The sequence below is a fragment of the Apostichopus japonicus genome, chromosome 15 (genome assembly GCF_037975245.1).
Source record: "Apostichopus japonicus isolate 1M-3 chromosome 15, ASM3797524v1, whole genome shotgun sequence".
NCBI lineage: Eukaryota > Metazoa > Echinodermata > Holothuroidea > Aspidochirotida > Stichopodidae > Apostichopus > Apostichopus japonicus.
In genome coordinates this window covers 4,183,253-4,205,675 of record NC_092575.1, presented here as the reverse complement: position 1 = coordinate 4,205,675, position 22,423 = coordinate 4,183,253, and the positions used below count along the sequence as shown (strand labels likewise).

General features: G+C 36.3%; 1 protein-coding gene across 2 annotated transcripts; it reads left to right on the top strand.

Annotated features, from left to right (window-relative positions):
* Positions 1 to 15,560: 15,560 nt before the first annotated feature.
* LOC139981348 (uncharacterized) lies at positions 15,561 to 22,283 on the top strand. Of its 2 annotated transcripts, none has more exons than XR_011797829.1 (3): positions 15,561 to 17,987; positions 18,979 to 19,516; positions 20,578 to 21,042. XR_011797829.1 is itself a non-coding variant. In XM_071993687.1 (3 exons), the coding sequence occupies exons 1-3, from the start codon at positions 17,518 to 17,520 to the stop codon at positions 21,156 to 21,158; spliced, it is 432 nt and encodes a 143-aa protein (XP_071849788.1). In that variant the 5' UTR covers positions 15,561 to 17,517; the 3' UTR covers positions 21,159 to 22,283. The 2 variants fall into 2 exon arrangements, 1 of the variants encoding a protein (XP_071849788.1); XM_071993687.1 differs by lacking the exons at positions 18,979 to 19,516; positions 20,578 to 21,042 and adding an exon at positions 21,064 to 22,283 and having other exon boundaries at positions 15,561 to 17,560; positions 17,694 to 17,987.
* The last annotated feature ends 140 nt before the right edge of the window (positions 22,284 to 22,423 follow it).

Genomic DNA, 22,423 nt, shown 5'->3' with positions numbered 1-22,423 from the left:
TGTGATTATTATAAGCTACAATTCCCTCTTTGTATTTGAGTTAAATTAGTTTGCACATGAATGTGACGTCAAAGGAGGAGCTAATGAATAAACCATTAATGGTATCGTTGGTAACCTAATTATTGTCTTCCAGAGCCTTGCTTATAGATTTAATAGTTAATGATTAATTAAAGATGTTCCAGTTGGTTTGCCAGTGCAAAGTGGTAATAAATATTGGTAATTAAAATAGAAATATGAATTAATTACCAATAATTAAATAATTAAACTTATAAAATAAATTTGGTAATAGGTCATCCTTATATCAACGACAATGTGAACATAGATCTTTTAAGACTTTCCTATCTAGTTAAAAAAAAGAAGTAGCTTATACTGCTACAGGGCTGGTTTTTGTGGTAACATAAAAGGTTATTGCGAGAGAGGCTTTGATCAAGTTTATTAGGTGACAGGAAAGGGTCCATTTGCCCTAGTACAATCATAGCACGTGACCTTTAATTAAGTCAAATTTTGTTGAATTCTTGTTCCGTAGTAAAATCTTTTCAAGTGACGATGGTAATGTGAAACATATGTCCTCAAAAGTTTGACTTCAGTATTGCATTTCTTATAGATATTCATGGTATAAATATTTGAGGAATTAATTTAACTATTTTGCGAATGTTCATTTACTCACAATTCAAAAGTAAGGAGACACAAATAAACTTTCAGTAGCATTAATAATGTTGTTTTATAATTTATGTTTTGCCTTTCCATAATTTCAATGCATTGCAACTTAATCGAGGATAAGGTGGTATACCTAATAGTATTAACAAGGAAAATGGTGAATTAACCAGTAATGAGGTGAAATACCCATTGGTATTAACCAGGATAGTAGTCACATCAATCTGGAAATGTTTAATTTAACTAGGAAAGAGGTGGAATACGTTTGAAATTAACCAGGATGCTGTCACATTTACCAGTAGATGTTGGTTAATTTAACCAGGAAATGAGGTGAAATACCCTTTGATATTAACTAGGATAGAGGAAAAATCTAACCAGGAAATTTAGCCAGGATTTCCTGGTTATTTGTCTACCAGGATTTTGTTAAAATCTCATTCACCAGAAAACCTGTTGAAAACAACCAGGATATGGAGTGTGGCATATAAACACAGCTCCTGGTGAAATTTTCACCAGTTCCTGGTGAACTCTCACCAGGTTGGTTTTAGAGTGTACACTTATTTAGTGTCATACTTTCATTGTGTTACAGTTTGTACTTTCATTCGACTGCCAAGTATTGCTGACGAAGGTCCCAGGGTTGCCGAAAATTATTCTATGTTTTCTAAAACATTATTTGTCAATTATGAGTCATATCTTATTTCTTTGGTATTTCTATAAAGCACCAGTAATAAAACATACTCTGTACTAAGACATTACAAGTAACCAACAAAAGCTAAGTTAAAATAGACAGTCTTTATGCTAGATTTAAAATTAGCTAGATCTGTGATATTACGAGTGTCTACTAGGGGAAGCGAGTTCCGAATATAGGGGCCGCAATATTCAAAGCGCCTTTTACCCATTTCAGTTTTACACCTATGGATACGGAGCAAGTTAGCAGCGTTAGAGCGTAGTAATCGGGTAGGGGCATAGTGAACAGTGCATTAACTCAGGTACACGGGGGTGTTCCCGGACAAACAATTGCGGACCAATACAGATATCTTAAAAAGGATTCTATACTTTGACTGGCAGCTAGTGTAGAGAGTATAGAATACAGAGAACCTGGATTATTTATATAAGTAATACCAGCCATAGTTCTAGCTGCAGACTTCTGAAGATGCTGTAACTTTTTTAGAGTATCCGTATAGAAGAGAATAGAAATAATCTAAGTGACTCGAAATGAATGCATTAATCAGGGTCACAGCTGAACTTTGGTCAAGATATGGCTTTATCGCCCTTATTCGCCTAAGATTAAATTAACCAGTGTGGCAAATCCTGTTGATGTGCTTTTTAAAGTTTAGTTCCACATAAAACAGAGCACCAAGGTTCCTAGCGGAAGAAACACATTGAATTTTGTTCTGACCTACGGTGATGTCTTGCTTACGTCACATTGCGAGCTGTTGTGTTGAACCAAGGTACATAACTTCAGTTTTATCATCATTCAAACAGTTAGCCATTTAAGAGTTAGACATCCTCTAATATCATCAATGCAATTTTCTAAGTTTTGTGTTGCTTCAGACTCAATTTTACCCCCAGGACGGAAAGACTTGTAAACCTGCATATCATCAGTATAACTTTTGATGTGTCGACACAATATCAAACATTGATGAAAGATAGGATAGAAAGCAAACAGGACCAGTACAACAACCTCGTGGGACAACGTAAGGAAGTGGAAGTCTGTCGGAATGCTTTTCTCTAATCAAAACAGACTGGGATCTGTTGGTGAGATAGCTGGTGAACCAACCAAGGGACTGGTCAGTTAAACCATACCAATTTCTCAAAAGTGAAAATAGGGCATTGTGATCAATTGAATCAAACGCCAAACGTAGGTCAAGAATACACAGTAAACTAACTTCTTGATTCTCCATTCCAGTGAAAATGTCAGAACATACTTTTGAGCAGAAGGGTTTTCGTGCTATATAGTTTGTTCATCTTAATATTTTATAGGAACGTTTTCATATCTCTTTGCATTATTATACATCTCATTTGTTGTTTACAATTTTTAATGTTTTGAGCTCTTGTTATCAACCAATTTCCATTGTATTTTTATATGATTGGCTAAATAAATATCTATCTATCTACACAGAAAATCTGCTTACTCGTCTGTTAGTAAGATGTTATACCTTTAATGAGTAGGGATGCACCTCAACTCGTAGTGCGACTCTTATTTCACAAAATATGCGCATACATGTACTTGCAAATTTTAATCAGTACTGAAAATACATGGGGCAATGTGTACAGATGCTAGACGCCGAATTCTAAGGTAGTCAACTCATTGATCTAATTCGTAAACTTACTCATGCATTGAGTTTCGATACTTCCTTAATGCTTACAATAAACGATGTGAACGAAGTTACTCATCGTGAGTAGATTAAGAATGTTGTAGTTGGTCGAAATACTAACGTGACACGTACATTTACAGATTGTTTCCAAGTATTAAGAGTGATCAACTAGTGATTCTACAACTCTACATAGCGATTAAACTACCCGCCTCGTAATTGTGCGAACTGCCTTTCGTAGAAGTACTGCCCAGGCCATTCAGTTAGTACTATGTAGTACCAGAGCGACGCAACGACCAAGACATGCACGATAAGACACAACAGCTCCTTCTAATTTATGGACATATTTGTTGATATTTTGGAAAATCAAGGTAAGATGTCATGTGTTTTGTTTAGTACTATGATGTATGTTATTTTTAGGTAGTTAAAATAAATATTTTCTAATTTTGATGCAATTATATCACATTATTCTGAACATCTTACTGATCATTAGCGGGAGAGGCCTCGTGTTAAACTCTGCGGTTAGCCTAACGTATTGAGTGACGGTTTAACTACAACGTTGTTAACCCAACACAAAGCATTTGCATTGATATGCCTGATTTTTGAACCAGTCATTTCGTCCAAACAAAGTCAGCTTACAACAAACTGCCCAATTAGTGTAGCAAAGTTAGTATTATTGCGGAAATACACGGCAACAACCGAATTTCGCCTTTCCAAATAGTCAAAGGTAATGGCGGAAAAATATTACTAACAATATGATCATCACATGACTACTGGCGTACTGTATGCTATGGAAGCAATCTCCATAGGCATAAGCAATTTACGTTTAGCTTGACGTTTTTTTTTTGCACTGCAGCAATGCACTGCATTGAACGTATGTAGGATCCAAGTGCATATTATAAGTGATTCTGTAATAAGCCCGCCAGCTTAGCTGCCTACACGTACTGCCCAAGTTATAAAAATAGTATGTGAAAGTATTGGACACATTATTATGATGTGATTGGTGTGGTAACTACTGTGAATTGAACAATGTAGTCAGCGTTACCAGCGGCATATGCCCAAAAAACGCTAGATTTGCAAAAGTAAAACCCCAGAAAACGCTAGATATAGATTTTCATGAACATATGTAATGCAGCCTATTACCTTCTATCACAAGTTGCACTTATTCATATGATAGACAGTTTTATGATTATTTTAACAAATTTCAAGTCATAATTGCTCAGAACCATAACAAAACAACTGTAGAATCAACAAAATTACAACTAATTCAGACGAAATTTAACTGCAAGAAACGATTATCGTCTCAATCCGCGGTAAGGCTGTGTACGTATAGTGTGTACATAAACTCACACAATAGCCCACAGTTCCGCTCCTCACATTTTCTACATGCACACGTACTGCACATGTACTGGTAGTGGTACGGACTGGCTTGATACAGTAATCTTTTTATGTGCAGTGGTGTACGGAGTAGTATAATTAGTACAGCACATGTAACAACAGCAAACCACAGGGAAATTTGAACAGCTGATATAACCTTTTCAAGCCTGCGCAGTATGTTAATCGTGCAAGCGGACTTATGAAACTAAATCGTTCTAAACTGTTAAGGCGTCTTGTTCTAAGTTAACTGATAAAATCCTCCTCCCGGACTTAATAACCGCTCTTGCGTTCTTTAATGTGAACAAGGCTACTAGGTTAAACTGCACAAAACATTGTACAGCATTCTCAAATTACTGCAAGGTACTCAGGATACAGTATTCTTTGAAAATTGTTGGCAAGCTACTTGTTGTGTTAGAAAGATAGATGTGGGGGAATGAGACTAATCTGTGGGGGTGCGAGGAAGAGCTAAACTTAACTATGTTGGGAGAATATGAATCATCTGAACTGATGATTGTACAGCTTTAACCATAGACTTACCCTAGTAAATAAGGTACACACACAGGTCAGTGTTCAAGTGTAATTGAGTACTGTAAGATACATGTACTATGTACAGGCCTGTGTTTCTTGATTATAGTAGCTGTTTTATATTATTGGCATAGACATGTGGTGCACATGGTGTACTACACATCAAGGTGCCTAATTTGACAGCCACTTTGAATTTTAAAAACCTGCTTGCCTTTTCTTGCAAATCCAGACAATCATTTGTGTCCTTATCTTGTCATGATAAATATATTTCACTACAGTTACCAACAAAGAGTCACTGACTTCGAAAACTCCTTTAGGAGGATTTCCTTGCTAACTAAACCTGGCCTCCTGTTCAACACTAATGAACTGTTTCTGTTAAATTGCACATTATGAAAGCACTTGAATTAGAGTTTAACTTTCCATGGTAGTGCCTTTGCTTTGTTTAATGCAAAACTTTTTTATGCCTCTCATTTTCAAACAGGTGCTGTACTTCAAGGGCAAGCAAGATTTCTTCACATTAAAGTTGGTACATTCTTAATTGGCCTCCCTGATTTGATTGAAAATTTTAGCTGGAAGAGCTAGTCCATTGTGACAATACTGAAATACTTTCTCAAGTCTTCAACTAAGAATGGCTTCTTCTTCTTTCAGTTATACTGATTCAGAAAATGTGTACACACAGCATTCAGGCATCTTCAGATGCTGCCATTGTAGATATGAGAGCAGAACTCGAATTAACCTTCTTAACCATCTTCAAATGGTCCACTCAGGAGAACAGAACTTCAGAGTTTTCTGTGGAATTAATCATTGTGAAGCCTCATATAGTATTGTCAATTCTCTAAAAAAACATATAAGAAGGAAACATGGCAAGAACTATCTCCACACCTGTGGTTCAGAAAGATTGACAACGTCGGGCCTCTGTCCTCAGCGCCATGTCTCATTGGATCAGGACCGAATCACCTAAGTGCAAAACACATTCAGATTAAGGCGGAGAACGAAGTTGTGTGTGAAGTAGACTCAATCATGGAAGGGTTTGAATGCTTGATTGCCGCCTTTTATACATTCAACATCAGTTTCCCAAAGAAAAGTAACAAGACTTTATTTTTCCTGGATTTGGTATTGGGCTTTAAATCTAAAAAGATCCCAAGATCTGTTGCAACTTTCGTAACAAAATATAAAGACTTTTAATGTTTATATGATGCAAAGCTTTGCTACCTGAGGATTTTTATCTTTTTGTGTTCGTTACTTTTACATTTTTGTTGCACACTGTTGCAATATTTCTTGCCTTAATTAGATCACTTATGTACTTGTCGAGAGAAGACATTTCTATTTGTTTTGACGTAGAATCGGGACTTTTTCTGAATTTTGGATAATCAGAAGAAATCTCTTTGTGGGATAACAGGATGGAAAGCTCAAAGCATGGTCATGGTGGTTAAATTATACCATCAAAATAAAGCAAGGGCTGGTTTACATAGAAACCAGCATTAGTGTTTCAGTCTGAGCTTGCCTGATTTGATCGCAAAAGTAAAGATAAGTCAAGGCCAGAATTAATTGATTTTTTTAAGCTTGATTGATTACCAAATGATTAGCATTACTGATTCAACAGTTCCAAAATACATATAAGTTTTCTGTTATTGCATTTGTTTAAATCAAAAGCTAACAGTATCACATTGCAGGATGTGCATACTTAAAGAAATCAGTGATTTAAACGTTTTGTTCTGTGTTTTGTTCATGGTTGTTTATTTATCTGTGTTAGTCATTTATCTGTGTTTCTTGTATTTCACCTAATTCAGTTTATAGGGTTTGTCCTTGCAAATGTGTCGGTGAGGTCTCATTGAGTTTAAGTGTATAAAGTAGCTGTTTTTAAGTAAAAGTTGCCAAAAAACTTTAGAGACCTATTGCAATATTTATACGAACCTAAGAAGATGGATTTTGTCAACTGACTTTACCACAGTAGCAGTTGTGTTTCTCTCAAAGTTAATCGTAATTTCTCATGCATTTTGCTGCTTGATTATTGTCAGAGGTTTAGTATGTCATGGGGAAGTACAGCATCAGTTTATTATCATATGTATCTTAAGAACTTCATTATCAAAAACATGGTATTTGTGTTTTGAGATGTTGGAATATGAAAGTGTTCTTTACAAGTTCAATAAAAAGAGAATTAAACTTTAAATTTCTGTTTGTTATCATCGCTCATCTGTGTATATCTACTAACTACCATATCAGTACTATAAATATGTATTAGTAAGTTTACATGCCTGACCATGTAATGTTACTACTTTGGTTAGTGAAATCAGGGACAACACTGAAAGCAGTACTTTCACTATCTGCCTAGTAATTTTAAACATTTAAACTAGTAAATCAACTCCTCCAATCAGTATCTTTACTCAATACCGGCAAGTATAAATACTACCACGGATAGTAAAATCAGGGATCTAAGTTTACTCGCATTTGTGAGTACTTGTGTTTTCTGTGTATGTTAATAAGCAGAGTTGTGCGGAGAGTCAAGATTACTATTGATATAGTGAGTGCTAGATTGCATCAGAATAGGTTTTTTTCCAATAACTTTGAAACGAAGCAGGGATAGCTCACAGGTCGAAATTTTGTCTGGATACAATCTAGAGCTTCCTTCTTTAAGATAGGGATAACTATGGCATGCTTCCAAGTGTCAGGGTACGCAAACATTCTAAACGATTTGTTAACAATTTTGGATATGAAGGTCAATACCGCATCGTGACAGGTCTTAAGAAGGGGTGTAGGGATTGGATCGGATAAGCTGGTTTTATTCGGGCACGACTTGATTAGTTTTAGTATGTCCTCACCAGACACCTCACTCAGACAAGTTAGTGTGGTGATGGCGTAAGACTCTTGGTTACAAGAACAAAACCGATTCCTATCAGAAATTGAATCACGTTTTACATCAATATCAGAGCAAATTCTTACAATCTAATTAATGAAAATGTTGTTAAGCATATTGGCACCCTCAGTGTCAGAGTAACCCACAGGATATTTTGAGGGCGCCATCCCAACAAATAAGTTTTATACAATTTTCTCTTATTAACACCACATGCAGATTCCTTCTCAATATAAATGATGCATTGACTCTGTTACATTCAACCCTGTAATTGACTTTAGCATTTCTGAATGTCTCGAAATCCTCGTTAGAGCCAGATATATTCCATCTCTTTTCAAGCTTGCGTTTCTCGACTTTGAGCGTACGATGGGAGGATGTATACCATCGAGATTCAGGTCTAACACTAATGGTTTTAGTCTTCATCGGAACGCATTTACCAACAACCGTCGCAATGTTGTTGTCGTAAAATTTACACATCTCTCCTAGAAAAGTACTAAGATAAAAGATATCTATATGTTTCCTTCTCTTTACGTTTTATATATATATATATATATATATATATATATATATATATATATCATTGAAGTCTGTATATAATGGTGTACGTGAAATATTGTAATCTTCAAAGTTACTATGCTATATGAACTGTATGGGTGGGTTATGGGTATAATATTGGAGATAAAATATTACCAAAAGTCAGATGTCGTTGCTGATTTTGCAAATTTACATGTACAAATAAGACGTATGAGAGAAATTCAAAGTCAGTCCTTCGGATTGTTGTATTAACAGAAGACAAAAAGGCATCTAGTTGAATAATTTGCTTTAGCATTTTATGTTTAATTATAAATCTTGAGGCATAATGTGTGCATGGCGCAGCTATGGGTGGTGTGGGGTGTGACCGTTAAGACCAGTCGACACATTAAAGATGAGACTTTGGGTATTTCATTAGTATGTTCCATACAACGAAATGTACAGCCCTGTTGCTTTTCAACCTCTTTTGATTCCTTTCCTTCATTGCTTGACTTAAGTCATTGAAATTTCAAGCGCTTCGAGGGCTTTGCCATCTCAGTTTCTGTTTCACACTTAATTTAGCACTTGGCACAGAAGCGAACAGACTGCATTCTTGTACAAGTTCTTGCTCTATATAAATCTCTATAAAAACCTTGCGTGCTTCGCTTGCTGTAACCTTCTTTTCATATCTATTATGTTCATGGTTGAATACACCGGTAGGAGATTTTTAGTCAAGTGTTTTAACTCTTTATTTATCCGAAGTGATTTTTAGGTTTTCCTAGTGCCCCGACTAACGGATACCGAGAGGAAAAACATGTACCTCTCCTTTATCACCGTCAGCATCCTGTTACAAAAATTAGCAAATTTTAGTACATAAACATATTTGAAAATATGCATGAATGATAGCACCATTTAGTATTTAAGCACCCTTTCAAAAGAAAAACTTTCCCCTCCTCTTGGACCCCTCCCCCAAGACGGCCATTCAATGACGCTCCTTTTGTTACAAAACCTGGATATGACAATAGTCTCTCCATCAAAATAATGATACCACGTAAGGTTGGCCACCAGCAAACTAGTTTGTAAATCGACGTGCAAATATCGCAGCAAGGTAAACTTGATAATAAATATTATGGAAAGGAAAGGAGGCGAGAAAAAATAAGGGGAAATTATAAAATAATGGATAACCTTTGCAATGAAAACTGAAGTAAAACATCACTAAAATGTTTTACAATTTTTATTTTTTTTCCGCACCCATCGTAGATATAGTTTAAGAGGGAAATTATATTTCCAAAGTCCCATGGAACTCCACCATCATCCATCCTTCCCACCCACAAGCCCTGTGCATCATCAAATCGACTGGCCGTTAGTCTGCGTTAAGCTATCGTAAAATTAAATAGTCAAGTTGAATTATTTTTGTGGTCTTTTTTTTTGCGCATCCAATACCATTTGAAGATAGTTAAATGCTTCATTCTAATGCCCACAATTTTGTAAATACCCCAGTGCTTCGGGGGACCCCAGGCCATCGAAGGGTCTTGGCAACCTGAAGCACCCTCCCCATGACAAAATCCTGGCTACGCGCCTGACCTCAGACTCCCCTCCGTCTCTCCGTCTTCCTCCCCACCCCCCCCCCCAAATGTTGAAAAGTCCTTTGCAGTGTATGTTCCAACAGTCTATGAGTGAGTGTTGTCTTCCCATTTCAACACGCTGGATCAGTTGTTATGTTGCCATAATATTTTGTAACAAATACATAACGAAATCAATTACAAATAAACACCACCGAATAGAGAGAAATTCCCTTTATATAGGGAATACACTTATGCAGTTATTCACGCCATCAACTTGGAACTTCTGCGTTGATCTTGTTTTCGTAAAGCAGCTTAAATCAAAATTGGAAATTGTGGCGCTGTTCTCTTTTTAGGCGTTTTGGGGTATTTTTGGGTGTTTTGTGTTGTGTTGGAAATAGTGGCGCTGTTCTCTTTTTGAGTGTTTTGTGTTATATGCATTGTACTGATTTAACACCGAAATCTACCGTGAACATAAAAGTCGATGTTTATCAAGTCAGCACTTGTCTACGAACAAGTCGCATATCCGAGATAAAATACACTTTTGAGAAATAGTCCACATTACGATAGAAAAGGAAATTTTCGAGAAAAAAAGGTTAACATTTCCAACGTCTCATTTGGGTCACTGTAGAATCTATAAACGAAAGTTCCTCTGGGGAATACACCCTAGACCCCAGCGTCACCCCACCCCTCCCTCACTCTGTGATAGCGTCCTACGCAACTGCCCTTTAGCATTTTGGACCCCACTGTACCAAGGGAGTGCTAGTAAGACCAAACCAAACTTAGTAGATATGCATGGAAATATGCCCAGTATTGTCCAAAACAGTCCTTATCAAAATGGAAAATGGGAGGCAATTATGACACAAGCCTTGACTAAGTGTTGCTAATAAATCAGAATTATTAACTTTGGCTATTTTGGATGACCAGACTGCGAAATCAGGGCGAAATCTTGGGCTCAGAGAAAGTCTAGCAGCCTTTCAGTGAATATGCTATTTGAAAGTAAGTAATGGTTTTCACCTGAATGTTCAAATGTAAAAAGTTATCAAAAAAACTAACCAAACACAACTTAGCAAGTTGGAATATTCTTCATGCTTCAGATAAAGCATTTTGGTTGCTAGCCATTATTTGAGTTCATTATATTTACTTTGTTATGTTATTATGTAATAAATTACATGTTTTTACAGTTACTGAACATCAGATCGGTGCAAATAAAACAGAAGAAGAAGAAATTGAAAGACAGACCCAGTTGATTCAATATCTTTTCAACTTTAACCGTAGGGAGGAGATTACATGCTCCGTTCTGGGCAATATATTTTTTTTTCAAGTTATTTCAAGCAGCACTTTCTTTAAACATCGGAGTGTCTTATTAATGATTCAAATGAGAGAATCTTATCACAACTGATCTCTGGCAGTCTCGATATTATACTTTATTTTATTTTCATTGATCATCTTGTCGAGCTTTGCAAGTGAATGGAGACGGTATGTTAAATAAACACAATGAGACTGATAAATTTTAACGCATCATTAGAGCCCCATTTATTTGAATATAATTTGAGCTACTGTTGGGACAGGGAAGAAGTCGGTCATTTACTAAACGAAATCATTTTTAATTTTCTTCAAACTCGATGTGATTCTACCGTGATGTTGCACTACATTGAATCGCAGTGTAGGCCTGTGTTTTACTACATGTACAGAGTATAGGCCTAGGTACCGGTAATGTGTCGCTCGTATAACCAGATTTCAACTTGAGTCAGACCACATCATAGGCTACCTGGCCGAGCTTTTACTTTCCATGAACTGGTTGTAATTGTGCAGGCGGCAATTTATGTGTCCTTCGTGCAACCTAGGAACATTTCAATGCGAAATATAGCCAGCATAGGCTAACTGAAGAAAATAATCCCTAATTTATCGAGGCAAGTCTGTCATTCAAGTAGTTAGATTGGAGCCATGGAACATCCTTGATGCATGTGTATTCCTTTTATTTTGGTCTGACTTTTTGTGTTTCTCGAGCGGGGCCCCAGAAGTTATCTTTGCCGTCAATTGTGGGAGACCTGAACACATAGACGTTAATGGGGTACACTAGCAGGCGGATTTCAACCGCATATATCCTATGGGTACCCCGTCTGACTATAGTAAAGCCCTAAACATTCAAAGAGTGCCCTAACAAGATGCTATCTTATATCAAACAGAACGCTTTCATGTAGATACGTTTAGTTACTGGATTCCTGTTGAAGACGATGGTGACTATGTACTGGTGCTGAAGTTTTCAAACGTTTGGTTTGCAGCTCGATTAGAGAAGGTACTTTGTGATAAATGTGAATGTCTGTGGGTTAATCATACCTAGGCTGTTGTATTTGCAATGCCTGTTGCCCTACCCTAACGATCGACTACTGCATTTTATTTGAGTTTAAGGTTTTTTTTTTAAACTAGCCTTATTTAATAATTCGAATTATTGTTACTATAAATTGTAACTGTGCCATTTTGAGATGTAAGTGAACACATTCTTACTGGTTCATACCCGCCAACTGTGTGATCTTTTAAATTACCGTGACCGTTGCTGTTTGGTCAATTTGCAAGACAGTTATTCCAATATTTGGAAACATTCAACAGAAAATAGCTTTCATTACCCATCCATATCAATAGATTCATAGAGGGATCTGTTTATTATCATTACTGTTTTAGAAGCGAATTTTATGGCTATGTGTACCTTTAAGATTTGCATGCTTGCTTTGTGAATGAAATATAACACCTTGTCGGGGAGAAACCGTTGCAAAATTAAGTACAATTTTTACATATGTGGTGAGATTATCAAGAAACACAATCACATTAATTATCTAAGGTAATGAACATTGCGTCCTAAATTAAAAGAAAATAACAGTTATGCGGACATGAACGTCACATACTGTACAGCTCCTTACTGAACAGTTCACTACAATTTGAGGATCATCATAGGGGTGTCATTCCCTGACCTGAGTGTTGGTCAAGGTCGTAGCAGTGTTTGCAAATTCGTATTTCAAGTACGGAGACGAAAAATCAATGCCCTCTTTGGATATAAGTGTCAGGTGTGCTATTTGAAAAAAAATAAAAAATAATTTTTAGGAAAATGAAAACTACACTCTGTATAAAATCGGAGGGTCTGTCATTATTGTTCTTCTTTTAAGGCATTGAAGACTCGCCCCAAATCGTGTGCCGTGCTCTGAAAAAGTTAACTTTCCGTTGCTTACAAGTGAAGTTTTCCTCCTGTCGCTACGAAATGCAGACAGTAATGAAACGTGATACCTTCCTATCTGTATCTAGACCTGAGATGTCCGTCGCTGCTATGTACACTGTGTTGTAGGTATTGACCGTAGCTGTATGTATTGACTGCACTAGTGTCTAATTACCGACGGTAGCAAGCTGTGTGTGCATTTTCTGGGATCGATGGTGGTGTCTAACACTTCTGTAACAGGCTCCGGGATCTTGCCTGGAGGATTGCACACCGTGCCTTGGTGACCAATCTAAAAAGGGTATCATTGGCGATTGGGTGATGGACTGTGCCCAAGGACCGGCTGTGACAGCTTAGAGAGAACTGCTCATGTTTTTGGCATTGTTTCTTTTGTTTTAAGCTTGTGGGAGTGTTTCCAGACCTGGACCGACCGTGTAACGGGAGACCGTTCATGGTCGGTAGGACAGTGCTTTGTTTTATATGGGGTAGATCCTCCAGTTTGTTCTGTTGCTGTGTTGCATCGTATTATCTGTGTTTGTGCTATTTTGAAAAAAAATCATTTAGAGGAATAGATGCGATATAGCTTTAGGGGAAATTTGCCAGTTGGCAGGCAGTCTTGGAGGCGGTTGAGAGTGACATTCGCTTTAAGGTTGAAGGCGACTTTCGCCGTTTATCTGGGGCTCCCTTTTTGGACGCCGGTGTGCTGGGGAGGGGTGTTTCGTTTCGCTGCGTGCTGGTCGTCCTTTTGTGGCTTTTTGAATGTTTGAGTGGGTGGTTTGGGGGTTTGTCTCTTCAGGTCGGTGGGCGTAATTACTTTTTTGGATCGCTGGACTTGAGTTTAGTTTGTCAGAATGGGATAGTTGGGTAGTGCTCTTTGGTCGTGACGTTTTGGATCCCGCATGGCGAGTCACGTAAAAAGCACACGGATAAAAAATATGTAGGATAGACAGATGGAAAATATTGCATCGTTTGGCATCTAAGACCCCTGAGATGAGCAAAAATTTCTCAAAGGGGAGGGGGCACCTTCCGTCACACCCTCCCCGCGACGGCGATCCTTCTGTGTTCACGCCCCACCTCCCCACAGCGACAAATTTTGTCTGACAACAGTGTTTCTAGCTGTTGATAATAATAGTTCTTTTGTGCTCTTATATGTCTACCAAATAACAATTGTTATTTCTACCAGATGACAACTTCTCACAAAGAAAACAACTGTTATGAATATTCGGCAATATATGTTTGTTAGCTATTTGAAGCCCTTACAACATTGCATGAATGATCTCGTAAAGTATTTTACAGCATGATCATGGAGACTGGTTTCATTTTCTGTTTACCATAGGCAAGCAAGTAACCTACGCAGTTAAGTTGGCATGTGTGTGTGTGTATGTGACGTCCTAGTTTGTAAACACGATATTTCAAGATAGGTCACCTCTGCCGTCCTCAAGTTTAGGGTGCGGCTTTCCCATTATTAGTTCAAGAACTCTATCGTTTTGGGTGGAAGTGAAAGGTCATTGGGTCAACAGAGGGCAAAATGTGCAAATCTCATAAACGCTGTTTCTCTAGAATATCAAATTCAATATATCATGGAATATCAAAGGAGCTCATATATGTACAGTAGGATAGCCTTAATAAGTGTTAAGTTTTTAAACTAATTTTGCATAGGTTTGAATTCATTAACGCCACCAGGGGTCAAACTTGAAATCCTTGTAAACACGATATCTTCAGATAGGAAGTTTTATTGGCTCTCATACTTTACAAGTGCTTCCCTATACTGAGTACAAGAATCGAAATGTTTTTGGTGGAGGTCACAGGTCAATTGGGATCTTCAACGGTAACACTCTGCAAAGCCTTATAAACCCAACATTGTAAACACATATTTGGCTTGGTAGATTACCCAAATGATAAGTAAATTGCTCCAGAATTTAGTATATGTGACAGCTCATTTAGGGGTTTGCAGAAGTCAAACCCTGCGAAATTTCTAAAGGACAGGTCCCAATGAAGATGTGAAACTTATGCTGGTTTGAATTCCCCGTAGGGAAGTAGAACCGCCTTGCTGTCTTTGGTGGAGATCAAAGGTCGGCTTAGGGATATTCAGTATGAACTTCATCCAGGGTTAGCTTTCAAATTACTCTTGTGTTACATATGTATAATGTATTTAAAGGCAAATAACCGCTGGGAGGGGTTTTCCTCTGGTTTAAACTACGCTGTCAAATCCACTCTCTTCTCTAATCGCTATAATCGTTTTCTTTGTTTTTGTTAGTTATAAAGGTCATAAAAATTATCTATCGCTCTTTCAAAGTGAAAATTTGTATTTGCTGTATCGAAAGTTCATACATGATTTTTCTGCTGAATATTGCGCCGACGCATCTTTGATGGAGACACAAACCTATCCACCGCATTTATACATTGTAATAGAGATGCTTTTACTAGATGTGCGTCTTTGTTATGCTCTGCTCTTAAGTCTTTTTAGTACGATCTTCAACAAATGTTGATTATACCCCCACCACCACCATCACCACCACAGTCGAGAATAAGACATGACTATAAAGAGAAGGGAAGCAGTGTGAAGTTTCTTTTGTCGATGAAGGCAACGTAAAAACACAAGCAGCATATGAATAGACCAATAGAGATGAACATAAGGGAAAATGAGAAACTTATAACTAAAGAAAAGTGCTCTCACATATCCAAATGTACAAATTAAGTAGTAGGCTTTGCAAATTGAGAGGGTTCGAGGTGTATTTTTTTTCCAAAGCGAGAAGCCACTGCACCACCAGAAAATAATTTGGTTTATCGGCTTTCTATTTCTAACACTACATTAATGCACATTAGAGACCAGAAAAGGGCGAGACTGAGACCACATAGTATCATGATCGAGAGCGCGAGACCAGTAACAAATGGTCTGTGGACCGGCGAAGACTAGAGAATACCCAGAGTTTTAGCAACTGCGTTAAACTGTATGATCTGATCTTTTATTTACGTCAATGAGTTTCATTCAATCTGGGATCAAAAAAAAAAGAAGAGAAAACTAATTAATCTTAACCTTTAAACTTTGCTACTAAAAAATATGCTTGAATTACAAATAAATGTCAAAAAACCCTCAATCTACGAATCAATGCATATACATATACATAAACAGAATCATTTGAATTCGCGCAAGTGAACCCTGCACTACATTGGACAGAAAAAAAAGGTGCAATTAGACCAAACTAAACATACTAAATTTTCGTTACTTCTACATAAAACATTAATACAAAACAACAACTTACTTCTTTGGCAGTATACTAAAAGCACACGTTATAATAACTTCAGACTATCAAGCATTTCTGAGAAAAAACGGTTAAATACTTCTTACAGTAAACAAATCGACTGTGAAGGAATGTCGTAATTGTTTCCTGAGCGTGACCGGAAATTAAATACTAAAAAATGATAAATGAAAAGGTTAAATAGAACTGTAGCGTGCATCCTGACTGCTCGCAACAGTCTGGAAACCTACAACAGTGCTATATAAAAACATCAATACAAAACAACAACTTACTTCTTTGGCAGTATACTAAAAGCACACGTTATAATAACTTCAGACTATCAAGCATTTCCGAGAAAAAAAACGGTTAATACTTCTTACAGTAAACAAATCGACCGTGAACGAATGTCGTAATTGTTTCCTGAGCGTGACCTGAAATTAAATACTAAAAAATGATAAATGAAAAGGTTAAATAGAACTGAAGCGTGCATCCTGACTGCTCGCAACAGTCTGGAAACCTACAACAGTGCTATATGTTCCTGTCATGGTGTACTTGAATATGTCCGTGAGCATTATCAAAAATTAATTACAACTATTTGTTCCTCTTGATCAAGCAAGGAAGACGTGTGTTTCTTTAATTATTGTATTATAAATTCAGATTTTAACTTCCATCGTGTGAGAAAGTTCTTGTTCCGATCGAGCCAAATTTATAACTTTAAGAGTATATTGTCTCACAATTTTGAATGTTTCATAGCAACTTTAGTAGCTTTCTCGGAATCTGGATATTTTTCTAGAAATTTGAAATCAATTCTTTCTTGAAACTTCTCCTTTCTTATCGACAAAGTCAAAAGTTTGGCTATGTTATTGAAGCATTTAAGACTTTATTTATATGGTACTGTGCGTTCATGCTTGATAACAAACTATAAGAATTACTTGTTTCATTTTTGCAAACTAAAAGATGGAAAGTCTAATAACATCTACATTTGAAAATAAACTAAAATATAATCAACATGATGTAAAAGAAATGTCGAAGGCTTGATCACTCAGAGTCATTCAAACTTTTTCGTTCAAAACATCGCAATAGTCATAACAGATGAGAGCTTTCCCTTTCGATTATTTATGGGGCATAACAATAGTACTTTGTTTTGCCTACATTCTGAAAAGCTTGGGAACAGGGTTAAGTTCAAATCACTTAAATATATAGTTTATTTGTTCATTTACCATTTACCATCTGTTCGTGTTAGAAACAGCTCTCTTTATATAGTTGGAAAATCTGCATAACCATGTTGATTGCAACGATCGCATCTGTTGTGATTTTAATTAAAGGTATAATGTAACACGACTGTACATTGTCATTGAAACGGATTGAAGCTTTCAGTAACCTGACCTAACTTTATCTGTTTGTTGGTTTCCTTGCTTTTGTTGGTGATTAAATGTCACGTTTTTTTATCTATTTCAGGGGTCTCTGCAGACGTCTTCCATAGTCCAGTCTGTACACAGAAGAAACAAGTATTAGGCAATTACATCCAACTTAATTGTAATACAACCAAGGTCGAAGGAAGCGTTTGGCTGAAGGATGGTATCTTACTATTTGCTGGGAAAGCTCCAATCAGAGGAGAATTTTTTGAACATATTGAAATGTTCCACGATGATTACTCAATTCGAGTCTTTCTGACACAGAGGAGCTACGAGGGCCTGTATACCTGTACAGAAAACGGAACCATTATAAACACGTATTGCCTCAGTACTTTAGGTAAGGTTCTATTCCACATCGGTTAAGACTCTTCTCATGACTAAGTCCGTATATGACATTTTCTTAGGTAAAATAGTATAGAACAATATAAGTATACTGTGTCAGCATTTTGTAGGTAAAGTTTTCACTGCTGAGCGTCAAAATCCATTCAGTCATAAATTTCCATCTTATATATATATATATATATATATATATATATATATATATATATATATATATATATATATATATGTATATATATATATATATAAATATATATATATATATCTAACCAATATATATATATATGCTAACAAATATATATATATATATATATATTGAAAATCGTAATGAGTTGGAATCAAGAACAGTGAAAAAACTTCCAGCCTCCACCGGGATTCGAACCCGGGCTTTCCTGTACGCGGACACCCTAACCACTAAGCTATGGACGCTGATTGTATGTGCAGAGGTTCGAAACCGGTAACTGAAGGTCGTCATTCCACCGTAGGCGTTTGTTACCTGTAACGAACAATACTAGTTCTGTTTTTGGTGACATATTTTGCCTTACTCTAGTGATCAAACATGATTCTAACCAATATATATATATATATATATATATAAATAAATATATATATATATATATATATATATATATATATATATATATATATATATATATATATATTTATATTATACAATGAAGCTCTACTTGATCGTCGACGCGACTATAACAGACTCAGAGATAACAGTAATAAGTGTGCAAAACCTAGCCTAAGGTCACTGGTGCATATTAACACACTTGGTATCACAGACCTTCAATCATCTTTACAATCTCTCTCTTTGACTAGGCGTAATAGCGTATCTTTATTAAAACTTCGTCTCTGACTAGGCTATTTAAATTATACTAAGACATAAGCCCTACTAACAAAAAAAAGCTCAAGTTCTAACTGACGTTCGATTAAACTAACCGAAAGAACATTGACTTACCATCTTTATTGTATATTCAATTCAGCAATAATCTCGCTTCGAAAGTCCTATTTGATATGGAAATAGTTGTCATGTGATAAACCTAAAGCAGAGAAAGAATTCAGTCGGTATTCCTCAATAAGCGCCGAGGAACTTCATACCCCAATCTGAGAAGAAGCGGGGACATGGTTTCATGGGCCACATGTGATCTACGAGAAGGATCTTGTTGTGGAGGTGTATCTTGAGAAGAACATAGAGAATAAGACACAGAGCAGGAATACGTTAGCCATCTTTGCGGCCAATGATATGTTCAGATCATACACTATAAATGCTTCCGGATGAAACGTCTCTAACGAGAAGGTCGGACGTCTGTAAAGATCGAAGAGTGTTATGCCGGTCGATTTCGACAGCGACCATTCTGGTGGATGTAAGTAACCCTTTTGACAGAGGGTCTGCAAATGGGTTGTTTGTACCCTCTTCACAAGAGATACTGGCAACTATATCGTTCCGACAACACCAATGTAGGAAATTCTATCGACGTCCAAAACCTGATTTGATTTTGACTACTAGAAGACGAACATATAGTAAGATTCCTATGACATTTATATGTAATTTACACATTTTGTTTTTGAGATATCGGTATTTGAAATTGCCACATTTTGTGCCATTAGTGAACTTTAAACAAATAGGGTATGTGATATCATAATTGCACACTGACAGTAAAAGGCTTTGTTTTCTCCTTTTTCACATTTTGTTTTGATCGTTTTGATTGGAAAGGGTTCCAATGTATCTAGTGTATCTAGTGTATTTGGAGTTATTATAACCCTACTGACTGTAGTGCTTTGATATGCTGATGAATCCCAAATTTAATCAAATTGGACAGTTTAAAGTAAACATAAAGGAAATATTAAATTGTGCATCTATGACATCAGACGTATTTGCTTCAAGTTCACCTTTGGTACAAAATATGTCAACTTCAAGTTCGAAAACAGTCCTTTTGACCTCAATATTTTAAAATGTCAAAGTACAAAATTTTGAAGGCTCCATTCCAATTATGTTAAGTATAATAGTAGGTTGGATGACCTTTTTTTGTTTTTGTCTTTTTTTGTGTGTTCAGTTGGTAGATCAGAGCATGCGACATTTATTGCTGAGGTCACTGGTTTTCAACATTCTTCTTCTGGCCTATCATTTGGTTTAGTCTAGATTAGTTTGGTTTTAGTAGCGCCAAGTCATCAAAACCGAAGGCAATCTTTTTAACTTGATGTAAATCCCCTTGCAATTTTCTAGGGTGGTGAGATAGAGAATCCGAAAAGCCTCTCATGGTAGGCAAAACCTTTCAGTGAGTGTGTTGACCTATAGTACATCTTCCATTTAAAAATTGGTTTATTTCCTGTTATGATTTGCTGATATATTTTTAATGAAAGACCAACTTTTTTTGAATCCCTTTATCCCGTTCCGCTTTCTGTGGCGTATCGAGTAAAACTGTAGATACTGTTCCATGGGGCCTAATGCGAGTAATCGATGCTGTTTATAGATCTACAAAGGATTTGTATAGCGCTCTATAAGGTATCTCAATGTATGTGCTACTTGTGAAAATATCTTTCAAAAAGATCTACTAATCTTCAATAATTACGAAAAATTGCAGGAATCGCGAAACTAGATCGATATCACAGCGCCCTTCTGTTGATTTAGGGCGTGCCTGCTGAAGATTGCCATTGCTGCCACCTCATCATGAAATAGGGATCACCCAGTTCACAGAACGGAGGAAGTAACGCTTCTAAAGATCCTTGTCTCAAATTCTGTTTGTATGAAGGTTTCAAAGTTATTTTGAAAATGCAATGGTACCGTGATGGATGATAGGGAATGGATGTATGAAGAGGGGTGGCTTTTGTGGGATGAATGATGGGGATGGATGATAGGGGATGGATAACGGGGATGGATATATGGATGGATGATGGGCGATGGATTGATGATGGATAGATGACGGAGGATAAATGGATGATGGGGGTGGATGATAGGAGTGGATGATTGGGGATGGGTGGATGTGGATTTCAATGATTAAGAGTTAGGATATCGTAGGATATCTTTAAAATTGTCTTTGTTAATACTGTGTTCTCCACTTTCCTTGCAGCTATTATAGGTTTTGAGAATCCTGCAAAGTTGACATCGAAGACCTGTCTTACTCCATGGAAGTTTAAGAAGGAGCGGAGGAAGAACTGGAGGTAGCAGAGCTTGCGGATTTAAGTTATCTTGTCCCAATCTTGTGTATAATTTAACAACAGCTAATCTTCATTTTTCCCTTCTTTATGCTGTGCGGTTTTACTGAATCCTATAAATATGCAATCCACAAGTCGAGCAGAAATTCCAACACGAAAACGCAATGGAAAAAATGATGGCTGTACTTTATTCACCTAGCCCACAAAGGCTTATCAATTATCGTCGACAATCTTTCAAAAACTTCAGAAGGATCTTCATAATAATAAGAAATTGGCCTACACATTTCCCTTTCTTTTTTTTAAATCTATTTTGATTCACATAATTTTTGTTAAGAAGATCCTATTAATATCATTATCTATTATTATTTTTACTGAATTTATACCATGATAAAATTCTTTAATTTTATGATACACTATTAAACATTATTAAATTAAATTTTAAACCATTTATATCACTTTTAACTGCATATTAAAATTCTAGTGTAAACTTACACCTATAAACCAAAACATAATCGTAACGGTAGTCTGACCCAGCTCGGTGATGTAACACCTTTACACTCCTACTTTTTTCCAACCTCTCTCAGTCCATCCAACACTTTGAAAACCTTAATAAACATTTTTTATAAGAAGCCATCATAAAAAGAAGACAACTTCCCATGAAACACAATTTCCAAAACAAAAACGGAGAAAGAGTTTGAAAAGTACAGTTATGAAAATAGCACACTAAAAACTTTCAGAAATTCTCAAAGAAAAAAACCATTAATTACATATTACCATTAAAATCTTTTCTTTTCTCTTTTTATCCGTTCATGTTCATGTGTTTTTACTATGAAACCAAGATTTAAACCTTCCAATCTACTTCGTTGTGGGTTGAAGCAGAGGAAAACCCATAAATACCATGTCATTAAAATAATTTATAATTACAAATAAATAACAAATTTGTAAGAACAGATCGATAGCTTTCAATTAGCAATTTTTTTTATAACAAATACTTAATTTAAGTTTAAAAATATGTAGTGAAAAATTTAAATGTTAAAACAGAAGCACCATCTCAAATACACCGTACTGCATACAAACCGTATTATATATACTATTACATTATTGCCTTCAAACAAAAATATCCTCTATGTCATATTGGGAGAAACTTCTATGCTGGATTTGTACATTGTTTTTTACTAATTTAAATTACACCTGTAAACGAAAAAATAATCGTAACGTTAGTATGATCCAGCTCGGTAAGGTAACACCTTTACATTCCTCCTTTTTAAACTAATA

Coding starts and splice junctions, on each gene's coding strand:
- LOC139981348 (XM_071993687.1), top strand. CDS start 17,518: ATGTTGATTGCAACGATCGCATCTGTTGTGATTTTAATTAAAG. Junction 17,561..17,693: donor TGTTGTGATTTTAATTAAAG/GTATAATGTAAC, acceptor TATCTATTTCAG/GGGTCTCTGCAGACGTCTTC. Junction 17,988..21,063: donor GTATTGCCTCAGTACTTTAG/GTAAGGTTCTAT, acceptor CTTTCCTTGCAG/CTATTATAGGTTTTGAGAAT.